This window comes from Siniperca chuatsi, linkage group LG10 (genome assembly GCF_020085105.1).
Source record: "Siniperca chuatsi isolate FFG_IHB_CAS linkage group LG10, ASM2008510v1, whole genome shotgun sequence".
NCBI lineage: Eukaryota > Metazoa > Chordata > Actinopteri > Centrarchiformes > Sinipercidae > Siniperca > Siniperca chuatsi.
The window spans coordinates 23,573,343-23,586,893 of NC_058051.1; the positions used below are offsets into that span (position 1 = coordinate 23,573,343).

At 39.0% G+C, this 13,551-nt stretch overlaps 1 protein-coding gene across 9 annotated transcripts in view; it reads right to left on the reverse strand.

Annotated features, from left to right (window-relative positions):
- Positions 1 to 370: 370 nt before the first annotated feature.
- Positions 371 to 13,551, reverse strand: part of LOC122882364 (synaptotagmin-2-like) — a 55,263-nt gene continuing 42,082 nt past the window's right edge. For 8 of the 9 annotated variants that reach the window (XM_044209659.1, XM_044209657.1, XM_044209653.1 and 5 more), the window contains 7 exons: positions 13,065 to 13,225; positions 8,885 to 9,022; positions 8,503 to 8,670; positions 7,819 to 7,986; positions 6,222 to 6,339; positions 5,383 to 5,516; positions 371 to 3,728 (listed from right to left, as the gene is read on the reverse strand). In XM_044209659.1, coding sequence (XP_044065594.1) covers positions 3,513 to 3,728; positions 5,383 to 5,516; positions 6,222 to 6,339; positions 7,819 to 7,986; positions 8,503 to 8,670; positions 8,885 to 9,022; positions 13,065 to 13,225 — 1,103 coding nt within the window. In that variant the 3' untranslated portion in view covers positions 371 to 3,512. The remainder of the gene's footprint in view (positions 3,729 to 5,382; positions 5,517 to 6,221; positions 6,340 to 7,818; positions 7,987 to 8,502; positions 8,671 to 8,884; positions 9,023 to 13,064; positions 13,226 to 13,551) is intronic. The other variant, XM_044209660.1, reaches the window with a different exon arrangement.

The window sequence follows — 13,551 nt, forward strand, 5'->3', positions numbered from 1 at the left end:
CATATACATTACTAATCACAATACTGTAAAATCAGCTACCTCTATGAAACAAGGACATCAACGGCTCTGAAAGTAGAAAAGGACACACTCACTCTACTAAACTCACAACTGTTCTCAATGCTCACATATACAGTAAAATGGATTTTGCCCTCTTGATGAACAAATACCTCTGAACGGAATGTAAAAGAGAAACACTGGCCAAGGAAAAAGAAGACGTCAGATTTTTTTTCTTCATAAATAAACTCTAGCTACTCAGCTGAGCTCTAAAGAGTTAGTGCTTGAGTTTTATGGCTTTAGTTTTATCTTATTCATTTATCTTGTATACACGTACATTTATCGTATAATAAACACAGTAAAAGAGACACAGCTGTGAAGGGTTTCAGGTCATTTAAATAGAAGTGAAAAATAAAAACTTCCAAGTAAAGAAAGAGAGAAGAAGGGCTTTCCAAGTCATTTGTGTTCACTGGAATGGGATTATTAATCTTTTGGCCCCTAGAAATGCATTTCATATAAAGATATGATCCAACAGACTTCATTCTGGTTCAGTGCTGGCACAAATAATAATAATGACTCCTACAATCCACCTACAGATCGCAGAATTATTCATCATCATCATTATTCAATTCTTCTTCTTCTAATGAGTTATTTCAGAATAACACCTAGCCAAATCTGTTACTAGAAAATTATCTTATAGACTTGGAGGACCCCCCCTCCCCCAAAACAATAAACATTTGAAAACATTTTTTTAAAAGCAATAGGCAATAGCAATAAAATTCAGAAGTAAGTCAAACATTGGCCTTCAGATAAGTGCTGAAACAATATGTATGGCAGATAAATTATATCAAATAAAAATTAGGACCACAAGGAATTAGATAGCAAGCATGCGGCTACATTTTCATCCTACATGAACTCACACACAGTACTGGACGACACACTTGCTTAAGAATTTCAGGCGTGGAAAGGTTCTTATTAGTAATAGTACTCTAATATTTGTATGACATTCTCTCCAATGACCCTCATGGAAAATAAATACACATTTGTTTCATTTAGAAAATATACAGTGCATCTTTTTTTCCCTCCGTTGTGTTATTAAAATGACAAATGACACCCATTTACGTACACGAGATATTTTTGCTTCGTCTCTAAAACATGCTCTTATGTACAGTATTTTGTATAAACATGCAGTATCAACGTGTATGAATATAGGCAAAACTACACACCAATGGGTTGCTTGATTGCTTCCATGTTGCCTTTTCTTTAGTGCTGCTTCATCAACAGAAGAAAAAGATTACGTGATATGAAAAACAGAAATCTGAACATGGTCTATGTTGGTTATAAAAAAATAAGAAGTTACAATTTCCAACAGAGAAAAATACAAGAGCCAACATTCATTAAATTTCAAAAAAAGTTGCAGTACTAGATTTACCTTGACTTTGCATTTTCTCGCACACAGTCAACAGGTAGTTTTTGCTGTTGATGCTCACAGACAGCACTGATTTTAATTAATAACTAGACCTACAAGCAGTAATACTGGGGCCCAAACATATCAGAATTTTAATTACCAATAAAGCTTTCACCAATTTATTCAGGGCTGATGAGTTTTGGTCAAAAAAGTTTGGATTTTTTCACAAGACAAAGTTCATCCTCAAAATTTCTCTTCAACAGAACATTAATTTACCAATACACTGAACTAATTACATTCTGTGAAGGAGCCAGAGAGCAGCCTTAGATTGAAACGTGTCTCTTTTCTTATCAGAGGAGTCCATTTATGAGGAGACCTGTCTGGCATACCACATGTGCCACAGAAAAATTCAATCTCACAACATTTTATCATTAAAAAAAAAGTACACAGATCAAGAACAGTGTCAAATTACCACAGAACAGAATAATACCCAGTAGTGCAATTAAATTCAACAGTTTGGTAAGCTGTGTATAAAATACACATGGATCAGTGCCTTCTTCCATATCCTTGCAATCAAGTGAGAAACGTAATATTCAAACAATCAGAACACATACACAAAAAGCTGAGCCAAAACAAAGCAACAACAACAAAAAAACCCTGCTTACATAATGCACTCCCTTGCTCTTTTTTTAAAAACCAGCAGTTATTCCTAACATAAATAATTAAAGCTCTGGTTTCTGAGGGTACTTAAACGTGACATTTGGATTTAAAGTGCTTGAGGAATAAAAGTGTTTGAAGTTAAATAAAAAAGAAAAATATAACTGGATAAATAAAAGGAAAAAGAGATAGAAAAATAAGAAGAAAGAAAGAAATGAAGAGAACAACACCGCTAACTGGAAGGCGTCCCTGGTAGTTGAAAATTGCTTATTTTGTTACTTTGAAGGCTTGTCTCCTTTATGACTGTAAGACGGTTATAGGGATTCCTTTGAAGTAAAACCCTTGTGTCAAGTCCATGACTAATGGCAGTAGCACTGAACAAGTGAGATACAGAATCAGAGGCGTTGGGAGGGGAGGTGGTAGACTGCAGGCAGTAATCGACACCTTGTAAATATCATGTCATTGGTAGTTGGAATCAGTCTCTGTTGTACCTGCTCTGATATTTCCTCGCATTTTGTTGTTCAGATGACAGACGCATCCTTTTTGCACAAAAACACACAAATACCCTTTTTACTGAAAATCCATCACTCCCTGTTCCCTGACATACCATTCATGGAGAAACTAACACTAGTCGTGAGCCTTACATCACTGAAAAAAACAAGCGGTCAAGCTTTTGAATCCAACATTTCTTTCTCATCAAGTGGAGTATTTGAATAATAACAACCCGTTTAGAAAAAAAGGCATGGAGTTTCAGTTTCCTCTCAGTTTTCCTGAGACGATGGGTGGAAGGTTAACTAATCAAAAAGGCAGTGTGTTTGAGGGTAACTGGATATGTGCCTATCCCTACTTGCTACCCAACTCTAGGAATGTACTTCAAACTAACAGAATCATCTAGTATGATAACTGGCAGGTGTGGAACATGGTGCACAATACACCGAAGGAATGGACCTGCTTGTGTTATTTCTCTATCATATGGCAGTATAAAGCATTTTATTATTAAGCACTATTCTAAGCAAACTGTGTCACTAAAGGGAAGGGGTGAGAAGTACAATATGAGCAAATGTATGTTTTATCCCCTCTATCACCAGATTCCTATATAGCACTCTAACTGTTCTTCATAGTCTACTCTGTATTCTTATTAATGGAACCACAACCCCAATACAAAAATAGATCTAAAGGAAATCAACGGAGTATCTGTCCATCCTGTTACTTGTCTTCTTTTTTCAATGACATGAATTCATATAACATGATGCTTTTTTTAAACTATATTTCCCATCATGTTAAATGGTACCTATGGATCTTTTGAAAGGTGACGGAGGGAGAGGAGGTGGGTGGAGGGAGCAGATGTACAGTTAGGGTGTTGGAATATACACTGATATGTGGGACCTGGGGAGATGATGGGAAAAGCATGGGTAGGTAGGCGGAGGTGGGTACGATGTGTTCTGGTGGGAGTTTACTTCTTGGCATTGAGGGCTGCGAGGGCGGCATCCACCTCCTCCTCTGGCTGCAGTGGATGCCACTGGGCGATGGGGCGACGAGGGTTGGCCAGCATGTCGGACCAGTGTTTCAGCCCGGCCCCTGTGGACTTGCTTCCCACCAAGATCTTCCCAATGGCATCGTTCTTGCCAATCTTGTCATAATCCAGCACTGTGATCACAGCTAGGATTTTCTGGGAGAATGGAGAGAAAGCATTACACCAAGGTTCAGAACGCCATGATGATTACACGGATATGAGGGGTGGAAAGTAAATAATACTACTGTCAAATAGTACTGTCATTTTTTTGTCAGCTTTTTTTTCGGAGTACATTCCAAAATCAGAAATTCACAGTGGAGGTTTTTAATGCAGAATTTTACTCAAATACTTGAGGCCAGTATTTAAGTTGATGGTGCATTATGCCCAGTGTTTGGGCGTGCAGTGGTCCCATTGCAGGGGCTTGTGTCAGCGCCCTTCAGGGGTTTCTGTGGGGGTGGTTACATCTATGTGTAATCCAAAAATGTTCAGTGTCCTGCTTACTTCTATTTTCATGAACATTAAAGATTTGATTTGTAGGTGTTTCTTATTGTAAAGTACATTGGACAATTGCTTTCATTTTTTGATAAAATATGTTTATTGCATGTTTGATGCAGATCTTTTTGCCAGATCAACTGTGTAGAAAAACAATAAGCATAGCACAGCAGTCTCCAAAAAATTATAGTGTGTTTGTATGTATTGTATGCATGGCCATGAACAAGACTCAATTACTGGATAATGTTACAGTAATAGTTTGACATTTTGGGAAATTTAAAAAGCTCACTAATCAACATATTATATCTTCTTTGTTTAATCTGTACAAAAAATTAAGTGTAAAAACAACAAGTTGTGGTTAACAGGAGGTTATGTGCTAGATTATTTCTTGGCCAGTAGCAGTGACTTCCTGGAGTCTCTGCTGGTTGCCTGGCAATGTTTCGGTGATGGCAAGACTTCAAAACTTTATGCTAAGCTAAGTTAACTGGCTGCTGGCGGTAGCCTTATATTTACCAGACAGACATGAGATTGGTATCGATCTTCTGATTTAACTCTCAGCAAAAAAGCGAATTAACGTATTACCCAAAATATCAAACTATTCCTGAGTCATGAAGTCAGCAAACTGTCTTAATAATGTTGGTTACACAGCAATATCTATCTAAACTTTGCTAACATTATCCACCATACGCTACTGGTAATACCAGACCAAATAAGGCAGCAAAACTGAGCAAGGGTGCATTTTATTGCTTATGAATTTAACATTTAATTTGTAAGAAACAATTTCTTGTTTCAAAAGTTACATAGCCACACTTTAATAAAATACTAATGTGATATTTATATGGGAATTGTGTTATTACTCCCAGGAGTTGAAGACTGGGCATATAATGTACACATACACTTATCTTACCATTTATCTAATTAGAAGATGACGAAGTGACAATTCATCACAAATTGCTCACATTTACAGGTGTGTTCCCATCCTCAGCTTTACCTGAAAAAGACCATCTGTGGTCTAAATGTAGTCAGTCATGTTCATGTTGTATGGGTTTTATTTGTCTTTTATGTCCATATAATTGCATGGAAATTATATGGATGTTTCTCTACCTGATGATAGATTGCTTCGTAGTGCACATTGATATTGAACTAGGTACACATTTGCCTTTTCACAGTAATTAGTAACGAGTATTTTTACTTGGATACAGTGCTTTTAACACTAGTGCTTTCTTCAACAACACTTTTATTTCTGCAGGATACAGTGGTACTCTTTCCACTCCCGATAGATCTTAAAGGAGTTTAACACGTGAGTTCATGTCCTTACCTGCATTTGCTCAAGAGGAATCTCAAAGCTGAAGGACTCGTTGTAGTACGGATTCAAAGTGTTCTTCTTCACTGTCGTCTTCTTCTTCTTCAGCCTCTTTCCATTCTGCAGCAGGTTAATTTTCACATAGGGATCTGAAAACAGAAAGAAGGCAAAATCATGAAAAAGCTGATAAAAATGCCCATGTCCATGCACATGCATGTTTGGATTGCAATGCTGTAATAAACCAACAGATGGGGCCAATGATGAAGCCAGGGGGGAGCAAGAGCTGGTGCATGGTAAGTACTGCAGCGTCAGCACGTGAGCAGAACAGGACCGACTTAATGGCTGTGCTCACAGGCACGATCGTTTATACACTGTAGTCCCATTGCAAGCATCCAATTTTCACATTAAGCTGATCTATTTTTGTCAAATTGTGAACACTGAAATAGCGTGTGACAGAGTGATTATGAAATGCAATAAGTGATGCTCAGTTCTGTGTATTAGGGCTGAAAGATATGCAATGTAATTATTTTGACAGATATTGCGATTGCAGTGTGAGTCAAAATTTTAGTGGGAATGGTAATTTTGCATTTCATTTTCACTGAAAAAAATATAAAAATGATGGTGATGTGATTTTTGTTGGGGTCTACCAAAGAAGCATGTTCCCTTACGTCTGGATATTATTTGTAGGCCGGGGCATCTCTGTAGCACCACAATGCTTCATTTATAATGGTACACTGTGACACATCTTACCTTTATCAAAAAATTGCAGCTCCAGCGATTTGGATATTGCACTTGGCCATATTGTGATTTTGATAACATTTCCGATTAATTGTTCAGCCCTACTGTGTATATACCTGACAGTCCGCCCACATCCATTTTCTTCAGGTTCTTGGCCTCCAGAATACAGATGGTAAGTTTGCCAGCAGTAGGGACGTAACGCAGAGAGATGCAAATATCACCCAGCTTCTCCGGCTGTGGGGAGGTGGGACGGGGAGAAAAGTTAAAGTAGGTCTGACGCAGAACTTATATCTTTTCTCTCATGTACAGTACACTACATAAATATACAAACTGTCCCTTTGGAATTACATTTTAAATATACACCGTCAATACAAATAATTCCCACTGCCATTACTTTTGTCTTAGCAGCAGGAATTACATCTAGTTGGTCTTTTCAAAGGTAATAAAATATCGGAGACCGCAAGCAACTGTAGAGTGAGTATTTTTTCTTAAGATGGCTCAGGGAAGGTGTCATTGATTAAAACCTGTTTTTCATATTCTGGATCATAATAATGATGACAACACCACATTACAGGCTGCATGGCTACAGAGGAAGCAGTGCAGTTGGTTGGAAAAACAAAAAGTGTGTCCTTCAGACCTCTGAATCTCATTAGTAAACAGACAAAGTTACCAAGTGCTCACAGTTATTTTTGTAATATGTCACCAGCTGAGTAAGCTGTTCAGGTTGCTCTATATGGTTACAGTTTACAGTTTAGAGAATTAGAAGACTTCTACAGCAAAGGTACTGTAGTAAACATACTGAGCCTGACTGATAAAATGCCCCAACTGATAATATCAGCTGATATTAGCTTATTACAGATATAACAGTATCAGTATATATGTCTGCAGAGAAGTAGCAAGAAACTGCAATAATAATACTAATAATAATAATAATAATAATAATAATAATGGCTATATCATCATCTTTTAAGCTGATATGGCAAACTTGTTAGCAAACAGTTTCCATATTTACATATCCAGCAGTTATGGAGCAACATTATTATTCATTTGGAGTCATGTTTCTGGCCACCTGACAAATGTAAGTCACTCTACTCTCTCTAATATTCACTCTCTTTTAGGTCTGTTCTTGGTCTCTACCAACTCCTGAGGGAAATATCTGGCTCTTTAGCTGCTAAATGTTCCACTGTGTTCACCAGATAGATGTTAACTGTGTCTGTCTGCCATTTGGTGCTGAGCAGTTAGTGTACAGTGAGTTTTTAGAGCTTTTTCAATGAAAACAGCTGCCTGCTGTAGCTGAAAATGGCGCTATGAGAGTGGTGAGAGTGAACCAAAACAGTAAAGTTGCGGGCTGGACAGCTAAACCATGAGCTGAAACTCACTATAAAGCTCTGTAAAGCCGATTGGAGCTGCAGATTCAGATGATAATTCTCTGTAGTTCATCACTACGAGCGACCCCTTTCACATTGTTTTCACACTTTCATTTGATACATTGTAATTATGAAAATATCTATTATATATATTATATAATATACAAATATTTGTTTATGTTATGTTTTTATGGGGAAAAAATATATGTATCAGCCAATCTCTCAAATATCGATATTGATATTGGACTCAAAAATCTAGTAAAACATACATCTCTACGACGTACATCAGTGCAAGTAAAGGACAGCATTATAAAAGTAATACAACACTCTACTGCATGACTCTTACCTCTTCTTGATCTGCGCTGTCCAGGTCTCTCCACTCCTCAATTGGCTTTGCCAGGTCAAGGGTGTTCATGGGTATTTTAATTTCTCCGATGACATCATGTTTAGAGAAGCGATCAAAGTCATAGACTGACATTACCAGAGTCTTCCCTCCCATCTCTTGGAATGGAATCTGGAAGACAGAAATCATCTTCATTTTACTCATTTGTATCGTTTTGAGGAAGTTTTTGACAAATCGTAGACTTTTACAGTGCACGTCAGATCAGAAGTATTCAGCAGTATGGGTTGTGACTTTGGCCTGGAGCTCAAAATCGCCTGACTTACTAACAGGCAGCTTCAGCAGAACTAGCCTGACATTGACAAGAAAAAGCTGTTTAAATTGTTTTTTATAAAGCTGTGTCAGCTGGCATGGTGCACCAGAGGTGGCCCTCTCCTTTAATTTGATTCTCTACCACATTCTCTTTGTCAGACACCTTCAGTATGTCTGCTGCTTTTTATCACTGCTGGCCAGAAGTGTTTGTGAAAAAGAAATCAGAATCTAAGCAGCTGCTAAGCGCTCACAGAAATAATGAAAGACAGGAGGAGCATTTCACCTTTAACAGGACTTGCCTACCCATCAAACAGCTTGGCGTACATGTTGTTTTAATAAGTAATAACTAAAAGGTGACCACGAGGTGTTTCGGCTTACCTTGAAGATAAAGGTCTCGTTGAAGACAGGATTGAGTGTTTTCTTGTGAACTTTTGTGTCAAACTTCTTCTTCTTGTCAGGGAGGACGAAGACCTTGACGTAGGGGTCAGAGGTGCCACCGCTGTCCATGGAGAGGAGATCAGCTGCTTGCAGGATTCCAACAGTCAGCTGGGGAGGTAGGAGGGAGGAAGTATGTGATTAAAAGTTACTGAACATTTCTCCGGCTCACGCCCCGAAATCCTTTACTATGTCCTCGATCCTGAAAAAAAATGGCCAAAGGAAATGTAACACAAAGGAAATTGCAGGGTGTGATGCTTACGTAAGAACTGAAAGGCTCTTCATTTTAACAAGAAAATGTAAAATAAACTACTCAAGTGCTTGCCTTGTTCTCCTGGAAGTCATAATCAATGGAGTACTGCAGCTTCCCAAGCTTTTCTTTCTCCTTCACTTCTTCCTCTTTCTCGTCTCCAGTGAGTCCAGGTTCGACATCATCTTCTTCGTCATCATCATCCTGTTGTTTCTGCAGAGACAGAAGAGGGGCAGACAGCAGGAGAAGGAGTAAGAGGACGGTTCTGAGGTGGCTTCTGTGCTAAACACAAAACCTCAGGCATCAGCAGTCGGGTTAGTCACAGCACCTACCTGCCACTTACCCCCGCTCACCGCGGTGTTACTAGTGCAATCTGTTCATCGATGACCACGGTTGCAACCTGACTTGATTTCACTATTTCTTGGGTGACACCATTTGCTGTTTTTCTTTGTTTTTCATGGGCATTACATGTATGTTAAAATCAGCTAAAATCAGATACAGGGAATTTCTCTTCGACTACGAAATGTTGTAGAAATGCCATTTAAATAGAACTCTATGTTATTGTGCAAAGAGTGGAGACAGATAGAGAGAGAAAGAGTGAGAAAAAGAGAGAAACAACAGAATAAAAACAGTCAGTATACAAGGGGTGGACAGGAAAACAGGAACACCTTACAATAAACTGCAATCTAACACAACAGCCATGCAGAAACCTGTGGAAGTTCTCGGTTTCATAAAAATGGTAATTATCAAAACTTTATTACTGCTAATTGTTTTTTCAAATCAACATGACTCACTTGTGTAGCTGCCTGTAATTGTGATATTACAGGTGGTGGACAAAATAATGGTAACATGACATAAAATGGGACTTTGACTTTGAAGGGACCGCATCGCGGTTACACAGGCAGCTACACAAATATGACTCATCCCAAGTGAGTCATATTAAGTTGTTAAAAAAGTAAAAAAATCGTGTTGGCATATCCCACATAGAGCAAAGCTGTATCAGTAAAGATTAGCCCATACTCACAAGTAAACAGACAGAAAATATTATGGGATTTTTTTTTTTCCAAAAACACCACAAAGTTCAGTCTTTCTGACACAAAAGTGAACACGTCAAACTAGTATTTATTGCAGAGCTATTGCACTGCATTGCACTATAGTGCAAGGTGTTCTTGTTATTTTGTCCACCCTGTGTACAGTACTTGAAATATAAGCTATCACAAGAAGCAGAGCGTCCTTACTGAGAGGAACTGAAGGACAGAGCTACGGGGAATAGATGCGATTTGATCAAACCACTGACGCAGGCGAATATCCTCCAACTGATAGTGTAAGCTGTTTGACAAACAGGTTTACTTCAAGCCAGACAATGTTACTGTTTGCCATTTTTCTCCTCCTGACATCCCAAAGTCTCATTAATGTGTTTACACTGGTATTGCTGATAGGATTTTGCTGCTATAATTGTACTCTGGCCTGATTATTGTAGCTAACTGAATTACTGATATATTTCACAATTTATTCCAAACAGTCCAGATTTTCCAGTTGATACTCTAATGTGAATTATTGTGACTCTTGATCATATGGTAGAACAAAATTCAGCAGTTTAAATGCCCCTGAGATAATCAGGACTTGATGAAGAAGATAAATCAAGTCCTCCGTTATCGTCCATCTTGCTTTTACATCACACCCAGTGACTCTTCAGTCTTTCATCTCTTTCGAGTCATGACTAATCAAGTGAGAGCAATTTGCTCTGATATGAATATTAAAGTAAACTTTCATTTCGGATACTGTATGAAGCTGAATCTCAGTATGGCCTACTTTCCTATGGCTGTCTTCTTGAAAAAACACTGATGTCTTCGTAAGACCGGAGGGTCCAGCTACTCACTGATGAGCTGGAAGAGGAACAGGGCACACACACAGATAATACACACACTATCACACCCACTACACACCATACTGTACTGTACACCACCATACATACACACACACACACACACACACACACACACACACACACACACACTTTGCTTACATGCAGGCTCTCATGCATGCTTAAAAAGCTCACTTTCTCTCTCTCACACACACACATTCTCACACAATATCCTTATATGTGGCATTCTCTATCTTTATTGTGGTAAATGCTTTTCATTCACGCATGCCAGGCCACACAATGCAAGATCCAAGTTTCTGTCTGATGGCAAATGTAAATGAATTATACCTTATAATTTCTGAAGACAGATAAAAGTTATGCTTTGATGTTTTTAAAAAAAAAAAAAACCTCTGTGACAAATTTTTGTCTGGCCCAAAAATTTCTGTCCACGTATTCTGAGTGAAATGTACACATCGATGGAGGGATCATGCTATATTGAGAATTTCCAGTTGTTCTCAAACTTCCAGTGGGGGTTCAAAGATAAAGACATGGTATGTCTGAATGTATGCCCTTTGGTCAACTCAGTGGGGTGAATTGCGAGCTCGGAAATTAGGTTTTATCAGAAGTAATATGTGTTAAAACAGCCAGTTGATTGTAGCTTTAACTTTGGATCGACTGAAATGAGGCCTCAGCAGTTTACTGCAAATGTGGGCAAACATTCTGGCCCACCATTTCTCCTCAGTGAGACCCAAGTGCTTCAGGGAGAGAGGGCATCAAGGACTGTCACCTAGTATGTCAGCAGCATGGGTCATCCAGGAAAGTTACTCTCAAGTCAAGTTGTGGCCATTCAATGGTACCTACTGCAAGGGCATATGCTGGTCTTTGTCAAGCGATACAAACAGCATTGTCTGTTGTGGAACTCGGAGCATGTTTGCACAAGTGGGGCACAGCGTGTGAATTTCAGACCCAGGTCAATGTATCTCTGGAGAGAAATTGTTTTGTAAGATATCAGTTTTTGGTTGTGTTGCACAGTCGAGGCCTGTCATGGTGGAAACATGCTCAAAGCTCTAAGTTCAGCTATTATTTGACAAATATTCAGCTTACCCCTTGCACATGCATGTTAGTGATCTCTAGTGAGTTGCTGAGTGCACTCGTCATTCAAAGGCTCAACCGTAGGATGAGTTTCATGTTAATTTCAAACCATAGACACTTAAACACATCTTTGTTTCGTTGTTTTTGCCAAAAATTGCAATCTCTGGATATTCAAGACATAGCAGTTGGTGTGGCATATCAGTTCAGTGGATTTTGCGAAGCAGCTTAATCGCTCCCATAGATTCCTCAAGCACCCGCAGCACCTAAGCTTGCAAAAAACTAAAGAAGCCATAGCGCTCATTGTCATCATCACTGCAATCCAACCCCTCCAAGCCCAGCCCACCCCACCACCGCTCCCCCCCGCCCTGGTCTGCGCTTACACAGAGCGGCCAGAGAGGGGCGCCGCGTGCTGTCAGACCTACCGTAGGCAGAGAAGTCCACCACAGTCAAGATACACGGAGCACACATAAAACACAAAGCAGGAAGGAGGAGAGCAGAGACAAAGGCAGAGATTGAACTCACAGCAGACACCAAAGAAGGGTAATCACAGCAAATGTAGTCAGCTACACTTTAGGGAGCGAGGAAAATGACAGATAGAGAAGCCTCCTCATTAGCACAATCATATCTTGTGCAGCAGGGTCGTTGGGTTTTAAAATAACTCCACTTTTAGATGTATTCTTATTGTACTTTTTAAATCATCAATCATGCATGTGAAAAAATAATAATTATAGGCCCAAAAACAACAGCATTGTGCTAACTACTAATTTTCATAATTACTCTTTAATGACTGGGAAAACAATGGCTGGGCTGAATAGACAGAGTCCTGTCATTTTCCACTCAAATCCCAAAGCACAAGTGAGAGAAAGAGCAACAGTAACATTCATGACAAATACATTAAATAACAAAATAAAAAAAAAAAAAATAATAATAATCATGATGGACAAAGAATGTAATTAACACCTGCGGAGAATAGACTGACTGGGTTAGAAAGCCATCAAAACAGCCTGTAACAATGATATGTAATCTAATACATTTCAAACAGAAAACTTGTTACTGGACTAAAATATGTAACATTAGGACTACTGTTCCAAAATAATGTTAGTTATATAATTAGCTGAGTCACTTGCACCACATGCATGTTTTCTCTCTATTCCAGTACAAAGCTACACTGTAAGCCACACAGCTGTTACATAATACGCTCATAAACAGCCTTAAGTTGGCCGTGGTTTGCCTGGCTTCGTATACAGTGTAGGTGTAAATTCCCTCGGCCGTGATGCAACCTCCCGCGGTGGAACATACCTCTCCCCCTTTCAGGTTCTTCATTCCCATGTCACCCTTCCCCTTCTTGCCCTTCTTGTTCTTCTTCTTCTTGCAACAGCATTTCTTGATGATGCAGAAGCAGCATGTTAGAATGAGTAAAGCAGCGACCACGGCAATGGCAATGATGGCCCAGGATGGCACTGAGGAGAATATACAGACCAATGTATAGATGGCACATCCATACCCAGAAAGAGAGAAAAGAAGCAAATACTTTGATATTTGACCAACCAATCATTTAGCCTACTCCATGTCATGTCCTGGGTCAAATATATTTAGTGAGAGGTGCTAGGTTAGCAGTTAGATTGGGAGAAAATTAGATTTCTCTGCCATTAGGAAGGGCAGCCAGTGATCAATACTGAATAAAGACATTATGAGGCTACCAATGCCTGCAGCCAAAGAGAAAATCTAATTCCAAAATCATTGCTTAGAGTCACATCAATACAAGTTGGTTGATCGAAACAGGTTT